The 25,237-nt window shown below is 41.6% G+C and overlaps 2 protein-coding genes across 2 annotated transcripts in view; one reads left to right on the top strand and one right to left on the bottom strand.

The window, feature by feature from the left end:
• Positions 1–25,237, top strand: part of egfem1 (EGF-like and EMI domain containing 1) — a gene marked incomplete at both ends in the record, with an annotated part of 44,778 nt that overhangs the window by 14,600 nt on the left and 4,941 nt on the right. Inside the window, 25 exons of the mRNA XM_083886292.1 lie at positions 2,106–2,228; positions 3,003–3,128; positions 3,500–3,622; positions 4,044–4,166; positions 4,391–4,528; positions 4,648–4,770; positions 5,120–5,242; positions 5,386–5,649; positions 5,750–5,878; positions 7,442–7,570; positions 8,076–8,204; positions 11,914–12,048; positions 12,169–12,303; positions 14,438–14,563; positions 14,845–14,976; positions 15,186–15,314; positions 15,404–15,535; positions 16,817–16,945; positions 20,499–20,627; positions 21,197–21,325; positions 21,936–22,064; positions 22,358–22,486; positions 22,676–22,804; positions 22,905–23,033; positions 24,572–24,703. Coding sequence (XP_083742418.1) covers positions 2,106–2,228; positions 3,003–3,128; positions 3,500–3,622; positions 4,044–4,166; positions 4,391–4,528; positions 4,648–4,770; positions 5,120–5,242; positions 5,386–5,649; positions 5,750–5,878; positions 7,442–7,570; positions 8,076–8,204; positions 11,914–12,048; positions 12,169–12,303; positions 14,438–14,563; positions 14,845–14,976; positions 15,186–15,314; positions 15,404–15,535; positions 16,817–16,945; positions 20,499–20,627; positions 21,197–21,325; positions 21,936–22,064; positions 22,358–22,486; positions 22,676–22,804; positions 22,905–23,033; positions 24,572–24,703 — 3,354 coding nt within the window. The remainder of the gene's footprint in view (positions 1–2,105; positions 2,229–3,002; positions 3,129–3,499; positions 3,623–4,043; positions 4,167–4,390; positions 4,529–4,647; positions 4,771–5,119; positions 5,243–5,385; positions 5,650–5,749; positions 5,879–7,441; positions 7,571–8,075; positions 8,205–11,913; positions 12,049–12,168; positions 12,304–14,437; positions 14,564–14,844; positions 14,977–15,185; positions 15,315–15,403; positions 15,536–16,816; positions 16,946–20,498; positions 20,628–21,196; positions 21,326–21,935; positions 22,065–22,357; positions 22,487–22,675; positions 22,805–22,904; positions 23,034–24,571; positions 24,704–25,237) is intronic.
• On the bottom strand, positions 8,283–11,193 carry LOC310924526 (EH domain-containing protein 2-like). The gene is made up of 6 exons (XM_083886293.1): positions 10,767–11,193; positions 10,485–10,661; positions 10,295–10,392; positions 9,509–9,921; positions 9,273–9,437; positions 8,283–9,178 (listed from the first exon to the last, which is right to left on the bottom strand). The coding sequence occupies exons 1-6, from the start codon at positions 10,985–10,987 to the stop codon at positions 8,618–8,620; spliced, it is 1,635 nt and encodes a 544-aa protein (XP_083742419.1). The 5' UTR covers positions 10,988–11,193; the 3' UTR covers positions 8,283–8,617.

Here is a 25,237-nt window from a genome sequence, read left to right as displayed (position 1 = left end):
TTTCTTAAACTGTATAACTTAAGAGCAACATTAAGTATGTTGATTGCATCTATATCCTTTGATTTTATACTGTGTAGATTCGATTTATTCCATCAGCCTCCATGTTTTTGCAGAAATATTTAGGACATTCATGTTAAAACCCACTAACCTAGTAGGTTGACCTACTAATGACCTACTTAACTGTCTAGACTAAAGGCCGTAAAGGGCTAAACCAAACACACAGCCGTGCAGAACAGCTTTCTGGAGCATGCACTTTGCCTCTTTCTTCTGACTGAATTATGCTGAGCTAGTGTTGGGCACTCAGGACCATTTGCTACTCGACAGATGCTGGTGTGAACTCATCCCCCTGATCATTAGCTTTTAACACAGGATATTGTCACGCCATAATAATTCACAATGTGGGAATGGAAAGATAAGTGAGACCACCAGAATTTAGGGTCCATTGAAAAACTTGTGGGCACTGGGTAGTTTTAGGGTAGGGTTGTTAGAGAATACATACACACATTTAAATTCCTGCTGAGCCTCAGATCCATTGTTGTTCTTTGGTAAATTTAGTTCCAGTTTCTGTTCTTCTGCAGACCACCTGTTGATTTCACCAATGTGCCATCTGCTGCTTTGCTAGCTCAGCAGCTCTGCACCATTCAGAACCAATGCCTCTTGACCTCCGACGCCATCACCACCGCTGCTGCCCCTGCTGCCACCCACTGGTCCAAGGCAGCCATTATGTCTCCCACTGAAATCCTCTCACTTCAGGAGACCAATAAGTCTATTAACCTTGACAAAGCCTGTCTTAGCGCTATTGTTTCTATACTAGGGATCCCTAAACATATGAAAGGATTCTTCAGATTCTTTAGAGGTGTATTGATTATTTATGTCAACAAATATGAGTTCCTTTAACCCAATCACACTAATCTATGTGCAGGGTATGAAAGGATCATTTTACTGATGAAATGCCTCCACTTTGTTGCACCCCTTCCCTGTAGTAGTTCCTGTTATTGGACATAAACTAACTAAAATAGTCACAAGATCATTTTGAAGAAGGCTGTTCCCATGGATCTGCCATGAGAATTGAGAGTTTACACACACACACAGATGCATGCAAAGTGTGTGAGAATTATTTCAAAATTTTGCAGTAGTTGATGAGCGATTTGACAAACGTTGTGCGGCATGCTCAAATAAACCGAACCACATGTTCTTAAACATTAAAAAAGAAGAAAAAAAAAGACACTACAACACCATTTTCTCCCACACATCTATGGTCTAATCACTGGGGCCAAAAAAGTCCCTGGGAATCAGAAAAGAGGGTTGTGTGATGTGTTGTCCAGATGTGTAGTAAAGTCCAATTGTCCGTGCGCTGGCTGCTCAGGTAGTTTGTCTTCTTGACTTGCTTCTGTCTCGGCAGAACATGAGCCTCAATTTGACACACGCAGACATGTGGACCCTGCAGGAGAACTCGCTCTTCTCTGTGCAGAAAACAAATTGATTACATGCTTGCTACTGCACAAGAACGCCGTGAGCCGTTCATCATTCCCTCTGACGGCACTAACCATGTATATGTTTTCCTTGAGGAGTGGGAGCACATGCAGGGTCAGTGTGGGTTTACAGATTGTGTCTTGCTCAAGGTCACGTTGATGCATTGGCTGCTATGGAACAAGTGAATGAATATATTTATTTTTCTTTAATTTACCGCAGATGAAACTAAAGTATATAATATATGTCTTGTTTCTAAAATGGTGCTCAATCACCCCAGTTTCTAACATAAAAAGTTATTCAACCCATGAGGCAATTTACAAGGGTGTCAATTATGCTATGTTCTTACCGAACATCCTTGACTAACACATGATTTCTTTTGTGACCGAGCAGTGTTCTTGATGCATTCTCAGTTGTTGTGCATTATTATTTATATACAGATGAGCTCATACTGTAATTCTGTATATAGAGAACACTTTCTGTGTCTACCTTGCCTCCCTCATTCCTTTTCTGTCCCCTCTCTTCTCCTCTTTCCCCCATTCTTCCTTTCGCCCCAAACGGCTGAGGCAGATTGAGGCTGCACAGTTTTGTATTTTGTTCCTTGAGATATTGAATTGAATTATCTGTTTCTTCAGACTTAAACGAATGTGAGGAGTTCAATGGAGGCTGCCAACAAACATGTGTTAACGTACCAGGCTCCTATTACTGTGAGTGCGGCGAAGGCTTCCGTATGCACGCTGATGGTCGGACATGCATAGGTAAGTACTTTTGTCCTGCATCATATCACGTAACTGTTCACTTGACAGGCTTCAAAATTGGCAGGTGACTTACTAAGGGCCCCAGTGTGTGCGGTGTTGACTTTGACGCACTACTATTATTGATTGAACCCAATTACGAATGGGGAATCTGGAGTCTGGCCCCTGTTTGGTCCTCAAAAGACTTGGATTGAAGCATATAAACAAATGTGTTCACAATAAAACTAAAACAATGACGTACTTCACTGATAAACCCCAATGTCCAAAATAAGAGGTGTTTAAGGTTGTTTTCCCAAAATCTATACTCCTTTGGTTCTTTTGGTTGGATTTCTCCTATTGCCGACTGTAGATTTTTGGTAAAGGACAGGGATGAAGGTAGATGGAGAGCTGAAGTCTGCTGAAGTCATCAGGGTTAAAAGGTAGCCATTCTCTCAGTTTAACAGCCCGTCTGTGTCATCAAGTCTATGTTTAGCACACCCATAAGGCACTCGGCCGATATTCATATTTGGCACATCATTAAATCACAGGAGAAATGGGATGGAAAGATCATTAGAAAGAAACCAGGAGAACCCACTGGATCAGACTTGAATAGAATTTTCCAGCTTCCAATCTTTAGCCAGGATTTTTTCCGTAATTACATGGCTCCCAGTTTGAGGTGTAAAAGCAGTTGTAAAATGTCGAGGTGTAAAACCTGTTGCCAACAAATTGAAAGATCCGTCACCTTTTCTAACAAGTCCATCTTAAGATGTGTGTTTCTGTGTCTGTTTTGCATTCAAGCTGTAACTTCTTGCTCAGTATTGAACGGTGGATGTGAGCACAGGTGTGTGGACATGGGGAACAATCACTATAAATGTGAGTGCCGACAGAACTACAGACTGAAGAACGACGGGAGACACTGTGAATGTAAGACATCTCACTTTGCTACATGATGAAAATCTGTACATTGGATCAAATTAAGGAGACAATTTGTGTGCAAGGGATGAAATCAGGAAATGAACTGGAGAAATACCTTTGGACACAGTGAGGACCAGGTGTTCAGGTTCCTCTGCCGGGATTTGTTCGATTTCAAGGGATCTTGAGTGATATAATCTCACACTGTTTGGAAAACCTGTAAAAAGTTGCACACAGCAGAGCCAGATATAGATGTTAGTCTCTTGTTAAAAGTAAAACTGTCCTTCAGAAATAACTGTTGGGTTACAAAGTCACCAGCTGGGTTAACCTGACCTCAGTTTATCTGTATGCGATTCTGTGTCCGTGATTGTGTTTTGTGTCAGTGAGGGATCCCTGTGAGGAGAGGAATGGAGGCTGCTCCCAGCTGTGTCTTTCTGAAGATGGCCTGGTCCAGTGCAGCTGCAGACCTGGTTTTACTCTGGCTCGAGATGTCAAAAACTGTGAAGGTGAGAAATTGCACACACACAAAAAGTAAAGACTGTATATATTAAACATATTGTATATCCTGGAATGTGCTACAGTATAATAGACTGACATTATTGAAACCAGCATGTAATTAACCTTGACCTTATAGTCTTCCTACGTGAGGAAATACATCAATATATTTTAGAATGACTTTGGATATTGTTATACTTGTATATCAGTGCAACACTATGTGTTTGGTTAATTTAACCCTAGGGTTAGGGTTAGATTTAGGGTTAGGTTTTCAGAAACTCAGCTCAAAACAAAGATATTATCAATGACATGTTTCTCTTTATCTGAGTGAGTGCTGCCTGAGACTCTAAATGCTGTGTTTTGTTTTTGTGTCAAACACTGTGTGTGTCTCTGTTCTTGTCTTTGTGTTGTCTGTATGTCAATCTCTTGCAGACATTGACGAGTGTGGTTCAGGTCATGCTAAGTGCTCCCATGGTTGTGTTAACACACTGGGCTCTTTCACTTGTGTGTGCCATCCAGGATTTGAACTTGGTGCAGACGGCAAACAGTGTTACCGTAAGTGAAGACGGCAGAAACTAAAATTCAAGAAATCCGACTGTAGTCATGTCTATTTCTTTGTCGACCAAAGCGATTTTTACATGCATATATGTGCTGCAGCATGATATGAAAATACTATAATTATAATTTAATTCTCCCTCTTTCTCTCAGATATGAGCCTCCTTACAATGAAAGTGATTTGATGCAAATGCTGATCCTGGTTTGGGGCTTTTATCCTCTAGGCATTGAGATGGAGATCATCAACAGTTGTGAGAAGAACAATGGAGGATGCTCTCATCATTGCGAGCACACTACCAATGGTCCCCTTTGCTCCTGCAACCATGGCTTCCAGTTGGACCATGACAGGAAGACCTGTGTAGGTAAGAATTCATCATCAGCTCTATATTTGACTATTTCATTCATTTTTGACTTTCACTCAATGTCTGACCTTTTTGCTTCCTGTTTCCTTGCTTCCTGGATCACTGCATTCTCTCCTCAGATACTGATGAGTGTGTTCACGGGGAATCCTGCTGTAGTCACTTCTGCAGAAACTACCTGGGTGGTTATGAGTGCAGCTGCAGAGCCGGTCACAGACTACACCCAGATGGCTGTGGCTGTGATGGTAAGAGTGTTGGATTGTGAGCAGATTGCCTGACCTGATGCTTTGTAATTCTGTTCAGAACACACATTCCCAAGGCACATTAACTAAGAGATTGCAGATTTTTGCTTAAAACAGAACATTTTGCTTACTGTAGAGCACATTTAGTAAACAGCAAGACCTTTTTTAGTGTTTTGGTGAAGAACTGAACTCAAATGAACGCTTTATAATGAAACAGTGATGTTTTCATCTGACTTAACAAAAAGTACCTAAGTCTGACCTGCACAACCTGAGTAAAATCCACATATATTTGAAGAGTCCCTTCATTTGTGTACTCTCTTAAATGTATAATGTTAGTAATTTCTTCTCTTAGACATTGACGAGTGCCTAACAGAGACTTCAGGCTGCGAGCACTTCTGTGTCAACACCCTGGGAACATACGAGTGCTTTTGTCGACTGGGCTACCGCTTGGATCAGGACCAGCACTCCTGCCACTGTGAGTGACAGTTGTGTTATAGTTTATTCCTGGTCAGCATACATACGCTCCATCTCACTGCAAAACAGACGTCAGGCAAATTAAGGCAATTTTAAAGGAAGTCTCTCTTGTCGTGACCTTCACCTAACACTGGATGTGTTTAGCTCTGTATGGCAGAGAACTGGATGAAGAAGAAGATGAGGAGGAGGAGGAGGAGGAAGAGGAAGAAGAGGGGGAGCAGCTGGAAGTTGCGCACAGATTACCTGACCTGCTTTTCCGCAATGCTCCTCAGCTGCTGCAGTACACGGCAGCCTTGCACTACCGTTTTGAAAATGATGATGATGATGACAGTGATAGTGGTGACAATGAAAAACCAATGGAGATTCAGAGAGATCGCAGGGGAGAACTACGGATGGACAGCCACATAGGTGCGGTGCAAGTGATGGGGGCGAGACATTAATCACATATTATTTTATTGTTATTCAAATAAGGAGAAAAGCAATGAATTAATTTTCAGGTGTTTTCCAGTATGTCTAGGTGGCTCGTTTGGGGATGACTGTAGCGTGAGCTGTGAAGACTGTGTAAATGGAGTTTGCAGTGAAGACAACGACAGATGTCAGTGTTCACCTGGGTGGATGGGGATCATATGCAACAAGAGTAAGTCTAGTCTGTATATTATTTAGTGCGTTACATTGTTTTACTGCAATACAAATTCCTGAGAAATTCTATTGTTGGGTCAAATCTGCAGCGTCATATATATAATAGAATTTCCTCCACAGTGTTTTGTGACTATTTAGAGTACACCAGGGAAGCCTACCTGTTTTTCCCCATAGGATGTTGCCTCCATGTTGCGGTCTAGATGAATAAATGAGGAGCTCCTAGTGTGCATCGATCCAGGGCCATGTATCAAACCTGTCGGCTCATCTGCGTGGAAGGCTGGGTTGTTTATGGGTTTCTGAACACAAGAGCACAAAGTGAATCAATCCGTCTGCTACTGGAGCGAGGCCAGGGCCCATAGCAAGAGTATAGCCTGAGGCCAAGGATGTCCACCGCTGGGTTAGAAAGCAAATCTCCATTGTTCTCATCCAGCGCCATGAGTAATGGCTGTCTTTGCTCTGAACCTGAATCAGGCTGGTAATCATACGAGGAAAGCCACTTGGGATAAGTCTGCTCGAAGCAATCTGTCACTTTTAGAAACACGCACCTGGTGTAGCGGTGTTCAGATGCAACGCCCTAAAGGTGATGTGTCTGGACATGGGTAGCATTTTCAGGAGGAGTAGATTTCTCTACCTCAAGCACAGATGTGGGAAATGCTACAGAAGGTAATTACTAAACCCATAAAAAAAACAAAGCGTGGACAAATCAATGGTGATAGTTGTGGACCTTCCATGGGCTTTTGAAAATAAATAATTGTACTACTTTGTCTTACAGGAAGTTACAATTTCATGAAATGATGAATCTGTTAACACAAAAAGTGAATATGCTGACTGTAGAAGCTTACTGCACTGTCCTACATTAACATTTGGTGCAAATAATCAGTAAGAAAATCTTAAAAAAACAATTGTGGATTTCTGATTTTCTTACTGATATGTAACTTTCTCTGTCTTCTTCACACTGTGATCAAAGTAGATTAAGCAAATGTGGTTTTCCACTTGACTTGTTTAATCATGCCATCAAATCCTAGTAGTAACACGACAACTTGTGACTTTAACTTTTTAATGCAGTGTGTTTTGCAAGTGCCCCAAACATCCCAGTATCAACTCTCTAACGCCACATGTTGGCTACACATCAGGTTAAATAATATAACACTTTCTTATCCTATAAAAAGCCTCTGTTAAGAAACAATGATTATTCCAGTAGACTAAGCCATGTCTATTGCATTTTCAGTGTCGGTCTGATGTAATTATTATAATACATTTGCCTCCACGGGGTTTTTGGACTGGCTTATCTTCCCTTGGAGTGACATAAACCTGCTGTGTGACATGGGATTTAAGACCACATTAACTTGAAAGATCGTAGCACATCTTAAACCTAAGCCTAATGGTTCATGTTGTAATTTCTAAACAGCTCAAGGGATTAAGTGTGTCGGGAGAGCACATGCTTAGAAGAAGACAGGTTGAGGTGGAGGTGTTGACTGATTTCTTAATGATACTGACATTAAGTTGTCAGAGCTGTTTTTTCATAGGCCTCATCTCTCTCACTCTCTCTCTCTCCATCCAGCTTGTCCACAGGGAACCTATGGGCAGGCCTGTAACAGCCTGTGCCGTTGCCAAAATGGAGCCTTGTGTGACCCTGTGACTGGGAAGTGTTTGTGTCCCCCAGGGGTACATGGTTTATTCTGCGAGGATGGTTTGTATTCACACACACACTTAAATCACCCCTTCATTAACACAGGTGTTAATATAATGACCGGGCCAGATGTCAGTGGGTCCAAACATTTTTCCTAATCTCTCTGTGACTATTAAACATGTTGCATCTGCAACTTGTGCAATTTGGATTTGTGCAACTTTGAGTAACTTTTAGAGCCTCAAATAATTGACTTGTGTCATTTGCTAGAAATACTTGTGTTTTTGGCTGGGTTTGTCTTTCTGTTAGCTGCATAACTCAAAAAGTTTTTGCATTTTTGTGGCGCCAGAGTCATCGTTTATTAATCCAATATTAATCTCACTAGAGTAAGTTGTGTCTCTTACCTAATAAAATCATCTTGCATCCTACTACATCTTCCAACAACTTTTTTCCACAGTCATATTTTGAATTTTTCAAGTTTTCAAATGTATTGCTCTTAATGCTGACCCTTGTTTTTAGTTTATCAACCAAAGCTATCCTTGTTTTCTGGCATCATTCATGTTCACAGGCTGCCCAAGAGGACATTTTGGGAGGGACTGCAAAAGAAAGTGTAATTGTCCAAACAATGGACACTGCCATCGTGTGTATGGAGCCTGTCTGTGTTCACCCGGGTTATACGGTCGTTTCTGCCACTTGCGTGAGTACCAACCTAACTCTAACTGTATAATACATGCACTTCATTATGATAACAATTTATAATATCACAAACAATTACATCATAATACTGGCATATCATCTGTATATGTTAAATGCTATCAATGAGAGAAAATATTCTGATTATACAATTTATAGGTAACAAACATTACCTAATTGAAGATTATAATTACTGCTGCATGGTTTTCATGCAAAATACGTGAACTGAGATGTAGATCATTAGAAAAATTTAGCCAAACATCGTTTTTTGTTTTTGTGTCATGACGATTAAAATACAAACAGTAGGGCAACACCATCTTCTGAGCTTTGTGATCACAATGACCTCTGGGGTCTTGGCTATTTTCAGATTAAGTCATATTTAGATGATTGAAATTACATTTCCCTTCACTGTAACATTCACTCTTCATTGCCGGGTGTTTTTAGCCGTTTTGACGGCGGCACGAGGTGAGAAGGCAGCTCTCTGGGAAGCCAGTGTCCATCCAGTTTTCCCTCAATAAGGTGGACTGCTAAAGCAAACTCCTCATTGTCCAGCATGCCATCTCCATCCACATCCGACAACCTCCAGATTTGAGCTAGCACAGAGTTAGGCAGAAGTGTGGTCGTCATCCACTCTTTGACTTTGGTTCCGCTCAGTTTGCCTTCATTTGGACTTAGGTTGTAGAAAATCTCATCGTATTTTGGCTTGTACTTCTCCACGACCCACTCATCAAAATCTGCCTCACTGCTCTCGTCATCTCTGGAGAGTTCTTTGAAAGGATCCTTCTTGTAATGCTCTGACCTGAATGTTCCCAGGAATTTGCCATCCAATACACTGGGCAGGGATTTCTTCCTCACATCTTGTTGTTGCAGTAAAGGCACCAGGTTTGCTATGTCTGTAGCCAGGAGTTTATCCAAGGAAGCCATTAGACTTGGTTTCAGTGTCTTGAACTTTGAGAAATCGTGACCCAGAAGTTTCTCCTGGAGATGTATTCAGTTACATGTAAGACTCACAAACACATTCACGCAACATTAAAAATATATAAAAATGAATCAATAAAAAACATTTTTTGACCTGCATCTTGGTGCAGTCGGGGAAGTCGCCAGCTGGGACTCGATGCTGTTGTTGGATCTTGGTGAAAATCACAGGGAGCTGGTAAATCAGATTGTGCTTCTTGCTTTCTTTGCAAAAAATGGTTGGCATCTCTTGCTTAAGATAGCTGATAATGTGTGCGTGAGCCTACGAAGGAAATAAAACTCAAATGAGATCGGAAAAACAGCAGCGAAGTTAATAAATGTTGACCCTCTTACCCTCACTAAGCGCGCCCTCTTCACCAGGTCATTCAGTTTGCGCACCACAGCATAGCGCGGCAGGTTCCTTATGTCGGCCAGAAGATCCTCCTCCTCCAGCTCTATCAGCTGGTAGTGGTCACACACTTGCCTCGGCTCTGACCAGAGAGACACAATGAAAACTCGCAGGATCTCTGGGGTTTTAAACACTTTCCCCAGTGACCACATGAGGGCGCCATACACTCTCATGAGCTGCTGTGAGTCCACCCGGTCAGCCTTGTTGAGAACTACACGTAACTTGTCCTCATAGCCACTCAGAGCCCCAAAAGCTCGAGTGAGCTCATCGGAGAACTCCAGTTTATGTGAATCGAACAGCAGGATGATTCTATCCACACGTTCTGCGAACCAGCGCAACACTGCTGGGAAGTCATAGCCTGGGAATAATGAACACAAACACAGGGTTTTCATTAATGATATCTGTAACGGGGCAAGTCTCAGCGCCTCAAGATATAGAGGAATATGTAACACATCCCAGTGGGCCTCACTGGTTTCGAGCCATTTCAGGCACACCCATTGATGAATTAGTCTATAAAACAAAGCATAGACTGCTAAGTTACTTACTGCTCATCTCCTCCCAACTCTGCTTCTGACTTCAACTGTTTGGCTGTAATGCTCCTTTTTTTTATTAATCATACAATGACCCCTCCAAGGAATTTAAATCCTCCTTACAGCAACAATGTCGTCTAAGTAAAATAACCCGATTCATTCCGACACTGAAAAGGAAATTAGCAACATTTTCTCTCTCACCTCGACTCAGTTTTCTTTTAGCAGCAGTTAAGATTCCCGGTGTGTCAATGATGCTGATATTTTCAAGCACTTTGTTTTGCATCTGAACACACTGAAACCTGCGTTAGAAAAAATGCATGAAACATAATTTACTATGGTTTGTATGCATAAAGCAACTGTATTTGTGACAAGGAACAACATGTTCAATTACCTGTTCAGAAAAGAATTTCCAAAGGGGTCGAGGTTGCGAAAGGGCTTTTTTGGATCCACTGTGAGGGCATTGCCAGGGATGATTCCTTCGGTTTCTCCATACATGAGGGCGCTGAAGCAGTCAGTGGTTGGCTCTGGGCCAACCCTGCTGCCAGGAAAATCTTGTTCTATGAGATACCTGCAGATCACCACAATTGTCATACTTTCCCACAACACAGTGTTTAAACACATGCACATGGAATACATTCACATTTTTAATGCACGAAGAGCCATGAAGTCTGACCTGATAAAAGTTGTCTTTCCTGTTGAGTACTGGCCCATCACCAGCACCATTGGTTTGTTGTCAAAGTCTGCATCCTCGTAGCTTGGGGTGTGAAAGTGATTGAAAGAGTAGTGTTTCTCTATCGGCAGCAGCCTCTTATAATAAAGATTCTTCAGCTCCTCTGTCACCATATTGATGTCCCCCAGTGTTTTAGGGTTTCTCCTGAGCCTCCGCATGGACATGGCTGTGAATTTCTGCGCTAGATGTCTCAGTGAAGAAGCTGCTTACCCTTTTAAGACCAAAGTGAATGACTGAGGAATGTGCACAAGGAATATTATCAAATTCTCACAGCTGTCTGCTCCATCCTGCAGCGGGACATTGAGAGGGTGGAGAGGGTGTAACCAGAGTCTGCAGCTGCACCTAACATAAAGCCAGTGTCGAGAGGGACAGGGTGGAGTGGAGTTCAGTTCTTGTTGCTGAGTAGGGACAATCTTGGCAAAATCCATGCTGAACGAATCTTCTAATCACATTGTGGGGATATGGCAGTGGCTGAGTTTTGAAAGTCTTGCATTACACCCTGTGTCTATTTTTTTCAATGCTTCTGTTTATGTGCAGAAAACCCACAAACAACATTGACCACAAACTCACAATGGTAATTATCCTTACAACTTCAGACTTTGCTGGAAAGTGTTTGCACAAGCAGTAAGCCTGGTCTTGAATTAGATTTGTAATTACACTTTAGTAGGGATGAATGATGCACCACGATTGTGCAGGAAATTCCATTAATTAAGTGAAACAAGAGCCACTGGTCACATGGCTTAAACTAACAGAGGTCTTTTGTTGTGATAACATAGCGGATAGGTGTGTTTGCTTACCAAAACTGAATATGAGGGTTTAATTTTCACATTATTTTTCTAAATGAATTAGAAAAACACACAGCTTCAACAAATATTGAAGCTGTTTATCTTATCTGTAGTAGTTCAGAAGAAGAAGTTCAAGAGCAGTAACACATAGTAGTTAAAGTGTGCATGTGTTATGTGCATGCTGTTTTTGTACAATATTGTAACATTGTAACATGCTGAAATCATTCCTTGCTGTACTTTATTCCAAACTCTCTCTCTCGTTCTCTCTCTCTCTGTGTTTTTTAAACTGATCCTGTCCGCCTCAGCCTGTCCCAGGTGGACACACGGTCCAGGCTGTTCCAAGGAATGCGACTGTGTTCAAGAACATTCCTCTGGCTGTGACCCCAAAATGGGGAACTGTTTGTGTAAAGCTTCATATCACGGCCCACAGTGTGAAAAAGGTATGATCACTGTTTAAATCATGAGATACAAAAAATCCAAATGTCTGATTTAAAACTGTTGGGCTTGAGATTGCGCATGGTATTAATAGTGTCTTGTTGTGTTTCTGTTTCCAAATGCAGAATGTGATCTGGGTTTCTTTGGCGCACACTGTGAGCAGCCATGTGACTGTCCAGGTGGGGGATCATGTGACCCTAGGACCGGGGAGTGCAGCCAGCAATGTCCTGCAGGACTTCATGGAGACAGATGTCAGCTAGGTGAGACATAAAAAGCTGCCTTTATGCTCTTTAATAAACACTGTGCATCCAGCTGTCAAAGTGGTACAATCCAATACCTTCCAAAGGAATATAAGTATAAAACTCACAGCAAGATATTGTACTAGTTTCTATGGTAGTGTCTCTTTAAAAGAAAACCTGGTGACCCTCCCTATGATCTGAGTCTCAAATGAATGTGGATGGAGACTGGTCAAGAATACAACTGATTAAGTATTATTATTATTATTATTATTATTATTATTTTACACATTACTACTGTGATTGGATGGAACACTTCTCTCTACAAATACAACCAATACACTTAAGAAATGATGGTGGTTTTGTCGTCTGATATCAGCCCACATGGGCATATTTTTGGTTTCACATAACATACTGAAAAAGTTTGCCATTTCAGTGCACCATGTTTATGTTAATGAGTTAAAGTTAGCTGTTAATATGTAAAATAAATAATGACTCATATTCGGTTTTTGAAGCAAATGCTAATTCTGATCTTGGGGAGTAAAACATTGTGATATTGACATCTGGTGCACCTCAGTTAGTGTGGTCTTGACCTCAGTGTAGCATCCCTGGCTGAATAACGGTCTGGCTCCTTTACTGATGGTTCAATCAATGCTATATTGAAAACTTAATTCACTCCAAACATGCAGTTAACTTATCCTGAACACATTTTAAGAGCTGGTGAAATGACAAACAAATAAAAATATTTGTAAATAAATAAATACAAATAAAAAAATAAGATTTTACTCACAGGAACATAGGAATTATCTCCCTTTAACTCCTCTTTAGCCATTTTAATGCTATTTCACAACCTCTACCGGAAAGCTAAATGCACAACCAAACATGCTATGTAATAATAAATTTACTCATGCTAGTTTCTTATGTCCATATAAACCAACTGTAATAACTTCTGACTATGTTTCCTTGTAAAATACTTAACTATGCAAATAAATCATACATAGAATGATGCTAATGAGGTAATACTAATGAAGTGATGCTACTAGCATAACATTAAACAACTACTAAGTACGAACTGAGATTAAAAACAACTCTAAACACACATAATACCAAATAAAACATTCAGACCTTGTTCCCTCGTCAGCCAGGTGCTAAAACAAACCACGAAAAGTGCTCCAAGACTCCGTTTGCAGCCTTAATTGACACATTTATCTCGTTTTTTTTGTACTTCCGGTATTTTGCCATTTCAACATAAAAGCATTACTTTTGAGCAGATGACCTACCACAATAAAAGTAATGGAAAAATTAGGTCATTTACACTCAGAAACTTCTCAAATGTTTCATACTCACCGTTCGTGATGAAACTTGACTCCACAGCGCTCTCTTGTGGTTACACAGTAGAGGAACATGGTGGACGTGTTCAAAAATGAATGAATAGAAACGCTGTCACACGTGTCTGCATGTTCACTTATTGTTTGTTTACTCGATTCATGAGCGAATGTGTGCCCTTTCTGATGGACTTATTCATGCTGACAAAACTCAATCATTATAAATGAGTTTCTGCATTTTTCCCCCATCTCTTTCATTTCCTTCTAATGCCTATAAATCATCCTTTATTCTTTCTTTTATTTATATACTGCAGTCTTTGATGACTGTGTGAGCAGATTAAATGGGTGAAGGTTTTCTCTTGAGCTCACCTGGTCAGTGCAGGTGTTCCTGTTATTATAAACTGTACGGCTGACAACGTGACGGCACGGTGTCCGCTGGCTGTTTACTCTGCAGGTCGATGGGAAGTTCAACTCTGAATATTGTTCAGGAACAAACAAAAACAACGTTTTGTGTTTTAGTGGAGTGGACTAATATAAAATGACAGAATTACATATGTCAGCACAGTCCAGGTCCAGGCTTGCAATGCCAAATATTAAAAAAATAGAAAAAATAAAAATGTAGTATTTATCTTAAGTTGAATGCCAGGTCATGTCAGGGGTGATTTACTTCAGTTACCACTGCAGAGGCTGTTGGCAGTGACTAAATAAAATACACAAATGATTAAACTTTTCACCTCACTCCCTTAAACCAGTGCAACACTCTGTAATCCCGTCTCCGTGTTTTTCTGCTGTTTCTGTTTCTGTCTCTGATTCTGTTTTATTGTGGTTGCCAGTATGTGAAGCTGGGAGCTATGGACAAAACTGTCAGCTGACTTGTGACTGTGGAGGAACTCCATGTCATCCCATAACGGGACTGTGCGTCTGTCCGCCTGGGAAGATCGGACCCTCCTGTCAGGAAGGTGCGTTTTCTTTATTTTATTACATTGTCGCACAGTTTCTTTGGTTCGTTTCTAAAGGGAAGAATGTTTTGAAATGTTTTGAGGGACAGTTCACTCACTAACATTAAACATGTCCTTATCGTATTGCTTGTGTTTGTTTGTCGGTCACAAAAAGTCCTTTACTTGCCCAGTCTCTTACAGAGACCCTTTAAAACATTCTTCTCCGCTTTAGGATTTAACAAAGAAGCACTAGACACAGTCGGATTACTGCTCAGTTAATCTGAATTGCACTTGCTCCCCAGACTGCCCTGAAGGATTGTGGGGGTTGAAGTGCCAGTTCTCCTGTCCACACTGTCAGGACAGGGGTTCCTGCAACAAACTGACCGGAGGATGTGACTGTAAGCCAGGCTTCACTGGAAACCTCTGCCAACATAGTGAGTAATAATCATATCGGGATTCAAGACACAAAACATTTACGACGGCATTAACCAATCCCCTCATATCTGCACACTTCAAATAAACACATTGATTAGCGATATTTGAATACTGAATGTTTCCAGATGTTATATTCCGTAACGTTTCATCGAACATATTCTTCTCTCCCTCTAACTGATTGTTTCTTTTGGATCTGTGCCGTGTGCAGAGTGTCCTCCAGGACACCATGGACCAGGCTGTTTAATGCACTGTTCATGTCATGCTGACGCCAGCTGTGACCCACACACTGGTCACTGCCTCTGCCCTCCTGGCAGAACAGGCCACGACTGTGCCATAGGTAAGAACTTTAATTCTCTTTTTAAAGAAATATGAATAATTGAGTAGCTTGTGTATACTTTTCTCTGTAAACATTGCTGTCCTTCATAGCATGTGAGTCTGGTCACTGGGGTCAAGGATGCATCAGTAAATGCCAGTGTCAGGACACCGCTCTAGGCTGTGACCCCGTCGATGGTCAGTGCATGTGTGAAACAGGCTTTACTGGAGACCACTGTGAAAAGAGTAAGTTCTCTTCTTGGATGTTTCAAGAGATACAGTATATATATAGTTGTACAAATGCTGCCACCATTAGGTGTTTGCAGGTGGTCAAGGTGTCGCTGTTTGTATTTACATCAGTAAAGTGATTACTTGGCTGGAGCAGATTTGTTTTCTAACATGCTCTATTTTTTAAAGGCGCCATATGTAAGAATGTGACCACAAACGGTTACTACACTCCAGGACCGGCCCAAGGCATAAGCAAACCACCACGTGACCACTAGAGGGCCCCCAAGAGCAATTAACTCTTGTTTGGATTGCTGTAGTTTATTTAGATTTTTTCTCCCCATTTTTACCAAAGCTTTTTCACATTTTTTACATATTTGTCAGATGTGATTATTTAACTTTATATTTTATTCATAAACCCTCTTATTACCTTGTTCCGGGTGCCTCTGTTGATTTACATTATTATTTAAGTATTTGTTTATTTTATTTAATGCTGTTTTTTTACATATAAAAGTCAAATCTTTGTATTACAGGTGTGTATTTTGAATTCCCCTGTGTGCACATTTTTTAGATTTTCAGACCTAAATATCTTAATATTTTATTTATAAACCATTTGGTTTTATGTATTGATTCTCTGTGTCGCCAGTAGGGGGAGTTGTTGAGTTTGCCAAATATTAATTGAAAGATTTTTCTTTTTTGTAAATCTGGTGTCTGCTTCCATGCATTAATCATTGTGGATTACAATCTAACTACAACAAAAAGTTCCCACATTTAGTTTTACAAGTGTATTCGTATTCGTGAGTAGAATAAGTAGAATAGTATAGTAGGTGGGTGAATGATCAACAATCATTATTATTGGCAGTAACAGAGGGCCCCAAAATCAACTTTTACTTAGTGCCCCATGGAGGCTTGGGCCGGCCCTGCTACACTCAAATTCAAAATACTGATGTCTTTTAGGTTTCGTTTTCTCCGCAATTGTAGCTCAGACGTAACTGGCAACCCGTGGTTACTCGGCAGCTGAAACTCTACTAACTGCAATGATTGTTAGCCGGCGGTAGGTGGCGCCACATGCTAAAACATGATTTCAAAACATAAACATGATTTGCGGTCTGCGATTTTTTTTTTTTAAATGTGAATATTTTGGCTGTGCTGTTGTTGTTGGTGATTCAGTTTATTATATGAACATTATTACTGAGTCTCTGTGACATATTAGGAGGATTTTATGGCCAGTTGCTTTAGATTTATTACATAATGCACCTTTATCTTAAAAATAGTCTTGATAATCCTCTTTTACGTTCACAGTGTGTGCAAATGGTTCTTACGGGCAGGGCTGTATGCAGCAGTGTCAGTGTCAAAATGGAGCCCACTGTGACCATGTGAGTGGAGCCTGCACATGTTCCCCTGGATACACCGGCACGTCCTGTGAAAAGAGTAAGATTTAACTATTTTTCTGTGATGATAATCTTGAATATTGAGATTATGTGGGTTTTCATACGCGAGGGGCCAGTTACTTTTTTACCCAAGTTGTAGGAACAATAGTCTCTAATACATTAGCAAAAACAAAACTCACATGAAGATGGATATGACGCTCATGCAGATACTTGAATGTCTTTATTTGTTGTATTTATACATCTGAGCTAAGAGTCCATTAATCAGATAGTTGATTGACACAAAATTCTGATAAATATGTCATTATCAAATAGATTTAATATCTCATTTTTAATCTGGATTTATCTGAAATTAAATCTGCATTCTTCTTGTTTTTGTTTTGAACAATTATCTTTTTTTTCATACCAATTTACAAGGTTTTTTTTTAAACTGAAAAATGTCAAGTTAGTGTTGGTGTGTGACGTGGGGGGAAGTTACTCCAGTTACTTGAGCTGTCTTTTTTTTCTGATACACTAGATGGCACTGCAGGATGTTATTTTCATCTAAACGTCTTTTTTTTCCCCCTCAAGTTTCCTGCGAATCATCATCACACAGTTTCAATGAATCATCTGATTGCCCATGTAATGTCATGGGCAATACCATTTTCAAAACCACACGAATCCCAAGTTATAAATTGTATCAGTCATACTGAAGTAGATGGACTGTATTTCACTGTTCTGCAGACTCTTTTCACACACACACACACACACACTGCTGTAGCAAACCCTTCATGTAACTAATATTCATCTCTTCTTTATGATATTTGTCCTGAACAGCAAGACATGCCAGCAGTCCAAGAGTCTTAACAATAATAGATTTGCTCTTGATTATAGTCTTCTGACTCAGAGTGGCCTCGTGTTATTATAAAGTGTAAGATTTACTGTAAGTGTACTACCAGGCCCAGAAATTCATACCACCTCCATAGTACACAGGGCATCGTAAATCATGGCCATGTCACAGTAGAACAGAGCTCCACATCCCCAGTCATAACACCCTAATGGCCTCAGACACAGACGTCACTCTGATTGGACATTGCTGTGGAAATACAGCTATCGGTCTGACTAGATTGTGTTTGCTGAAGGCCTTTTCCCCCTCAAACAGAGGTGTCCAGTTTCTCAGTCTTCTGCTGGGCCTCTTCCTTCAGGAGAAGTTCAGGAAGAGGCCTGTGCCATGAGAAGGACCAGATCTCTCCAGTTCATCTGTTTCACAGAATCAAAATGACTTCTCAATGTTTGGTCCTACGTGGGCAATTTTCATCCGCACTCTGGCTTTTATCTCATTATTCATGAAAATATAACGCGTGCTTACAGGACTGAGAAAGCTTGTTAGAGTGGCGAGAGTATTGTTTCCCTGGGCAGGCCTGTGGTGCTGATGCTAAACATTTCAGTCAAGTCTTGTCAGGGTAAGCAAGTCATTGTGCTGACACGGGTCCCGCTGCTTGAATTAACACGGGTTGTTCTCAGTTTCTGGTCTGCAGCTTTGATGTTTGCATCAAAACAGTGTTTTTTTTCTTTTTTGTTTGCAGTAAAAAGAGTCAACTCTTGCTGAACATCTGTGTTATAATCAAAGAAACGGTGTTGTTTAGTTGGTGTTGACCTCTTTCATTGTAGACCCTGAATAGCACCAGGATGTCCTACTCTGTGTTTTCTGCATCCTCTCTGTTTCTGTGGTCTGCTCTCTCTGGCTGTGTGGTCCCTGGACCTGCTTTATGGTCTGACAGCAGTGGCTCTTACACAACCAGAGATCTGGAAATAATCCTCCTGTCTTAAAGAGTTCATTTAGTGGAGAGATGGAGTGTTTCAGTGAGTGTGTGTGTGTGTCTGTAATGACTCTGCCTACCTATAAACAAAGACGGGAAGAGTCTATCATTTGCAAAAACACTTGCAGACACTCCGCTAATATCACATGACAGATTGATGCTTTGTGGTTAATATGGAATACCCATCGCCCCCTGCTGGCATAAACAAACAATAAAATCTCCCATTCAGAAGTGTCAGAGAAGTGTCTGAAGATGCAACAGCCTCAGTGTGCGGCAAAGTGCTTCAACATGCTGTTGTGAAGACACCATTAAATGGGGAACGTCTCTCATTGTTGGTTTATGTTTATGTTTTAACATCAGAGATGTGTTGAGCGCCTCTTTCACGGCTAAATAAATGATATATCACTGTAACATTATGTCCTGCAGGGAAGGAAAAGCCAGCTTGTTGCCATGGTGCCACTGTTATCACAAATAACACGCGACATACAATAAACAGTGGTTTTTATTTCGGCACAACTAAAGACCTAATGTACAGCTGGGTTTAAATGACAGCATACTCAGTGGGCTAGTTTTAATAAAATCGCTGCCTAACCACTACAGAGGCAGGCGAAGACGTCATGCTGTCAGAGTGGGAACACAGTGATGGTCACGCTAGAAAATGCCAAGTAGCTAAGACGCGTTTCTCAATTTGAGAGCTTGAGGCAGGGAAGAAAAAAGGAGGACTGGGTAACATCATTGACTTGACTGCGGGAGGAGAAGGTAGGTATAATGCAAAAATAGGTAGGGGAACACCCTGCATCGCCGTGGTGTGGCATTTAGAAGACATAATAAAACCACCACATTACACATTTTTGTCGCGCAGCCAATGTGTTTTCCTTTGGTAACACAGTCTGTTTTCCTTTCCTCTCCTCGCAGTTTTAGAAGAGGTGGGATATAAATGAAATGAAACAACCGCTGAGATAACTGGGAAAACCCTCAGATTTTTATCACTTCTCACTTCTTCAGTTTTTGGCAGCACTAAAGGAGCCTTTCTGTAAATAAAGACCAGAATTGGATGGCTTTTTTTTTTTTTTTTTTTTTTTTTGCAGAATAAAACTATCTTGAATGACAAATTGAGCCATCAAATAAAGTCTGTGAATAAACAGACTGAGTCATTCTTTCCTGCTCTGGCGGAGTCATGCTCACAAAGACTCATTCGTCCCTCGGCCTCTGGCTAAGGTTCTTGTGGATTGGAGTCACTGTGTTTACCAAACTCTCTTCAGTGTCAATTGACTCTACACACACTGAAACAACTCCGTAAGAATGGAAAACAGATTCTTATGCTGGTATCTCCTTGCATCGGCAGCAATACTGTAAATGTGTGTGTGTGTGTACTGGGGGTACAGTAAGCTGGCTTTGTTTTGCAGTGTATTGGTGGGGCCTGTGGACTCAGCAGGTGCTCTAATTACCGGCTCTCTGTGCCCCATCTACCCCCCAAAAGGGAACAGCCTCTGAGCTGCTCTTGACTTTGATGTGGCCCAGATCCACCACACATGTGGGACATGAGCTCACTTAACGAACACAGACGCTCTGCAAATGAACAGCCGCAGCGTGGTGCTGCCATTTGATATTGGTATTTGCAGTAGGTGGTAAGACAGAGAGGGAAAGTAGAGGGAGGAGAAGGGAGTTGGAGATGGAGAAAGGAAGAGAAAGAACACACACACACAAAAAAAAAAAAGTTGGCATCTTAACCTTTTCCTCTCCTCTTTTGTGAAGCTGCCAGTTCTAACCAGTCGGATGTTTTATCTTGGCCCACAGTGTGCCCGGATGGCTTTTACGGTCTATACTGTGGCCAGATGTGCGAGTGCAGGAACGGTGCCCGCTGCCACCACATCACAGGAGCATGCCTATGCACCGCCGGCTGGGCAGGACCACACTGCATTCTGGGTAATGGAAGCCACATCATTAAAACGGGGTGTGAGGGAGGCCCTCACTGTAACCCATCGAGACATCCTCTCCTTAAACACAACTAGGATGTGTTTGTGAACAATTATCTCTGTAATGAGACATTGCCAATGACTTTTTTAGGGATGGGTAAGGGCAGTGAAAGGAGGGAGGACAAGAGTTCCCTCCGGCACGTAGGGTTTAATGGAGGTCTATTCTGGATAAATGCACCCACGTGTTTATAGTGATCAACATTAGCGTAACTTGGAAAAATGTTTTAACCAGACACTGCTCCCATGATGCCCTTGTTTTAATAAATCCAGTTAAATGCCCACTAAGGATCAGAGTGTGTCATTCTGCAGTCTTGTTCTAAACTCTCCTCTCGCCACAGCTATGTTGTGGTCCTAACTACCAGAGCAGCATGGTTTAATAGTACATCTCTGTCATTAGTGCATTTTCCTCTTTCAATATGTGTGTCCTCTTTCCCCAAATTGTCCTAATATGTTTTCAGTGGATGTAGCTGCAGCTCACAGCGAGTGTTTATTATTATGTGTGTGTGTTTGTGTGTGCAGAATGCCCAGAAGGTCACTTTGGAGAGCGGTGCAGTCAGACCTGTGTGTGTCAGAACAGAGCCAGGTGTGACCACATCACTGGGCGGTGTAGCTGTGCAGCGGGATGGATGGGTGTGAACTGCCAACTCTGTGAGTCTCTCATCACTCTCACATACCATTGTGAAAACAAAAAAAAACACACTCCATAAACCAGAATTGGTTTAAAAATCAGAGGACATTCTTACTGACATGCTTGACTTATTTGTTAAAGCGAGAACTCTTTAAAAACATCCGCTTCTAATCATAGCAAATACATTTTTTGTTGGTATAGTGCCAAACAACAGCTTATTATTCTCTCAAGGCACTTTAAGGCAGAGACCTTACAATATTATAGGGAAGGGAGAAGAGAAAACCCAACAGTTCACACAATGAGCAAACAGGATGAGAGCTCAGTCAGCACCAGACTCAAAGATGTGCAGTCATCTGCCTCGGCTGGTGGGGTGAAAGGAAAAATGGGAGAGAGGTGGGCGACAAAAAGTGGGGAGAGAAAAGAGGGAGGGGTGAGGTAGGGACAGGAGAGATGTTGTTTCATTGACTTTCAGGGATCAAAAACAGAAATCAAAGGATTAACTGGGACATAAATGTGACAGTCTTTATGATTCCCTTAAAGATGCCAAACTGATGATGGTCTGCTCACTGAAATATGTACGCATATATTTTAATTGTGTGTGTGTGTGTGTGTGTGTGTGTGTGATTTTAGCTTGTCCTCCAGGACAGTATGGAGAGGACTGCTCTGGTCAGTGCCTGTGTCAAAATGGAGGCTCCTGTGACAGCGTGACAGGGCAGTGCACCTGTCCTCCTGGCTGGACTGGAGACGCTTGTGTGTTAGGTAAACCCTTTCTCCTTTATGTTGGGCTCTTGAAGGAAATGGAACCTGTGCCAGCTGACTTAAGGTACAGTCACACCATGTACTGTGTATCTTTTAGATTACTTTTAGAGGACTTCAGTTTTGGCGTAGAAAGGCCACATATGGAACATGCAGGATCCAAACCGCTGTAGCCGAAACATTCATGCTGTCAACTTTGAACTTATATGATCAAACAACTTTTACAACAGTAAAAAAAAAAACCTAAACCTAAAACTGAGTTACTGTAAAAAAACTGTACTTTCCTTCTCTCCTAGAGTGTGAGGAAGGACGTTATGGAGAGAACTGCATGCAGGCCTGCAGTTGTACAAAAGGAGGGAAATGTGACAAGGTGACAGGAAGATGTGTGTGTCAGCCTGGTTGGATAGGACAGCTGTGCCAGTCAGGTGACTTTCTGGACTCCACATCACCACTGTTGTACCAGTTTGTATTGCATTTTTATTCCCTGTAATCTCTGCATCTGTGCTGATGCAATCATGAAAACAGTTTGTGCATTTAGCTTTGGGCATTATTCTGTAAGCACGAAACCTCCCTAAAATGATTTGAAGGTTAATACCTGTGTGTTTTGTCTGAAGCTTGCTCCAAGGATTTCTTTGGGGAGAGCTGTGAGCAGAGGTGTGACTGCGTCCATAGTTCAAGTTGCCACCACGTGACAGGCCGCTGTGAGTGTGAGCCAGGCTGGAGAGGACCCAGGTGTGACAAACGTGAGTGTTTAGAGCAGGAAATTGCAAGTTGACGAAAATGACATACAAGCTTTTAATAAGAGAGAATCTGACCGTGTGTGTCGGCATTTATCCATCCCAGCTTGCCTCCCGGGAACTTACGGAGCTTCCTGTGGCCAGCAGTGTCAGTGCGCAGCTGGTATGTCCTGTCACCATAAGACAGGGAGTTGTGGCTGCGCAGCTGGACTCACAGGGCCTGGCTGTGAGAAAAGTAAGAGCAAAACTTAATGATGACATGATAAAGTTTAGTTTGTGTTTGTCTTTCACCGGTGAACATGCAGGTTGCACCCAATATGAGTAACCCCCACCACACCTTGCAAACATCTAGGTGAAGCTACATTCGCTATTAGATCAATCATTAACACAAAAAGCCCACGTTTCGTTTGTTGAAACTACTGTAGAAACATTATGGTGATACAGAGAGGATTCAGAGAAAGAGGACCACTTCCACATGCAGGGCTCACTCTAATGTAATGAAAACAAAACATGTGTTCATACCAAACTGTTAAACTTTAATAATGTCACCCAGAACCATCAGAACTACCATTTGAAGCCTCAAAATTGTGGATTTGCCTGGCACCATGTTGAGATTTTGCAACCAGAAACTCGCAGATGACAACCAGGCTCCGAGTGGGTGATACCAGCTGTCAATCAGGCCAGCGTCCGCTCACACGTGCTGTGCTTTGAGGACTAGTTCCACTTTGTATATACAGTCTATGGAAACATGAATATTCAGTTATGGGTCAGTAAAGGCTCTGAAATCTCACATACAAGAGCATTAATGGTAAACAGCTGCTTTGACTTTGTTTGTCAAATTTTAAATCTCCCAAACAATTTTATGGACAGTGTAACTGGTTATTGAGAAAGCCTTGGCACACAGATAACATCACTGTCATGCATTTAAAACCATTTGGCTGACATGAGTGCCCCTCTGATAGAAACACTGTCACACCACAATGCACCACTTTCATCACGAGGAAAAGGCATCATGGGATTGAACTGATCAGCGAGGATCCTTCTGTTAATACTAATTAAATTTTCCCTTTTCCTCATCGTTCCTCCTGGGAAAGATTAACATTTATTACATTCCAGGAAATGTATTGCACACCAGCACTAAAGCCTCACTGTCACAGCACTTTATGCTAATGTTCCATTATTTAGACTATACCCTTTAGAACTGTATACGAGCAGCTCCGCAACTCCCCTCGCTGTTCGAGCTCCCTTCCTCTCCTCACACACTCCCCAGACATCTGATAAATGTTACACACCGGTTGCCAAGTAAAACAGAAGGCATTGTTTTTGTCTCCTCGGTGGCGGATAAGGGCTTTTGGAAGGCAGACATGCATAATGACAGCGCCGTAATTGCCTCTTTAGTCTGGAGTCCTTTCTTATCTGTCCCCTACGCTGCCTGCTGCTGCCTGATTGAGTAGCTGAGTGTTGTGGTCTCACCCGAAAACATGTTCGGTTCACAGATTCATCTTGTTCGCTATGACTGATTGTCTGTGGACTCCATTCATTATTGTGAGGAGTGCACACACGTATGTGCGGAGCACAAGAGTGTGTGAAAGAATGTCTCTGTGCATCCGTCTGGGTTTGGGCACCAGGAAAAGTTGTAGGGAGTTTAGGTTGTGTTTGCTCTATTCATGTAATTAAAGGGCACGTAATACAGTTCACCATCATGCTATCATTCATTCATTTACTCCTTCTTTCATTCACTTCTGTTGTATGTCACGTGTTTCTGAATCTTAGCCTGTCCTGCTGGCATGTTTGGACACATGTGCAGCCAGCTGTGCCAGTGCTCAGGTGACCAGGAGCAGTGTCATCCTGTGACGGGGAAATGCAGCTGCTTACCTGGTTACTATGGGACACACTGTGAGCTGCGTAAGTAAACGGTCTTGTGGGTAATGTTTGGGTAGAGTATTGATTGGCCCAAATTATCAGAGGCGGACAGAGTACACAGCTTCATTACTTGAGCAAAAGTACAGATACCCCTTGCTCAATTTTACTCAAGTACAAGTAAAAGTACTACAGTCAGATGTCTACTCAAGTAAAAGTACTGAATTACTTGTTTTTAAAAGTACTTGAGTATCAAGAGTACAAGAGTACATTTTCTAAATATTGCATTACTACTGCCACAGTGCTTACATTTACGTATAGAAACGGCACATTTTCGGTATGATCCTGCTGCGGCTTCATCCATTGTTTCATCTCTCAACTAAATCTGACCATGGAGTTGGGGTTTTTTTTTTTTAGAAGAAGAAGTAACGGGTACTCTCGGTTATGGATAGAAATGTATTGGAGTAAAGAGTACAATATTTGCCTCTCAAATGTACTTGAGTTAAGTCATGAGTACACCCCAAAAATGATACTCGAGTAAAGTACAGATCCTTCAAAATTGTACTTAAGTACTGTACT

Source organism: Microchirus variegatus (assembly GCF_963457635.1).
Source record: "Microchirus variegatus genome assembly, chromosome: 3".
Taxonomy (NCBI): Eukaryota; Metazoa; Chordata; class Actinopteri; order Pleuronectiformes; family Soleidae; genus Microchirus; species Microchirus variegatus.
Note: the sequence above shows the minus strand (reverse complement) of the source record. Positions and strands in the feature narration are given on the sequence as shown.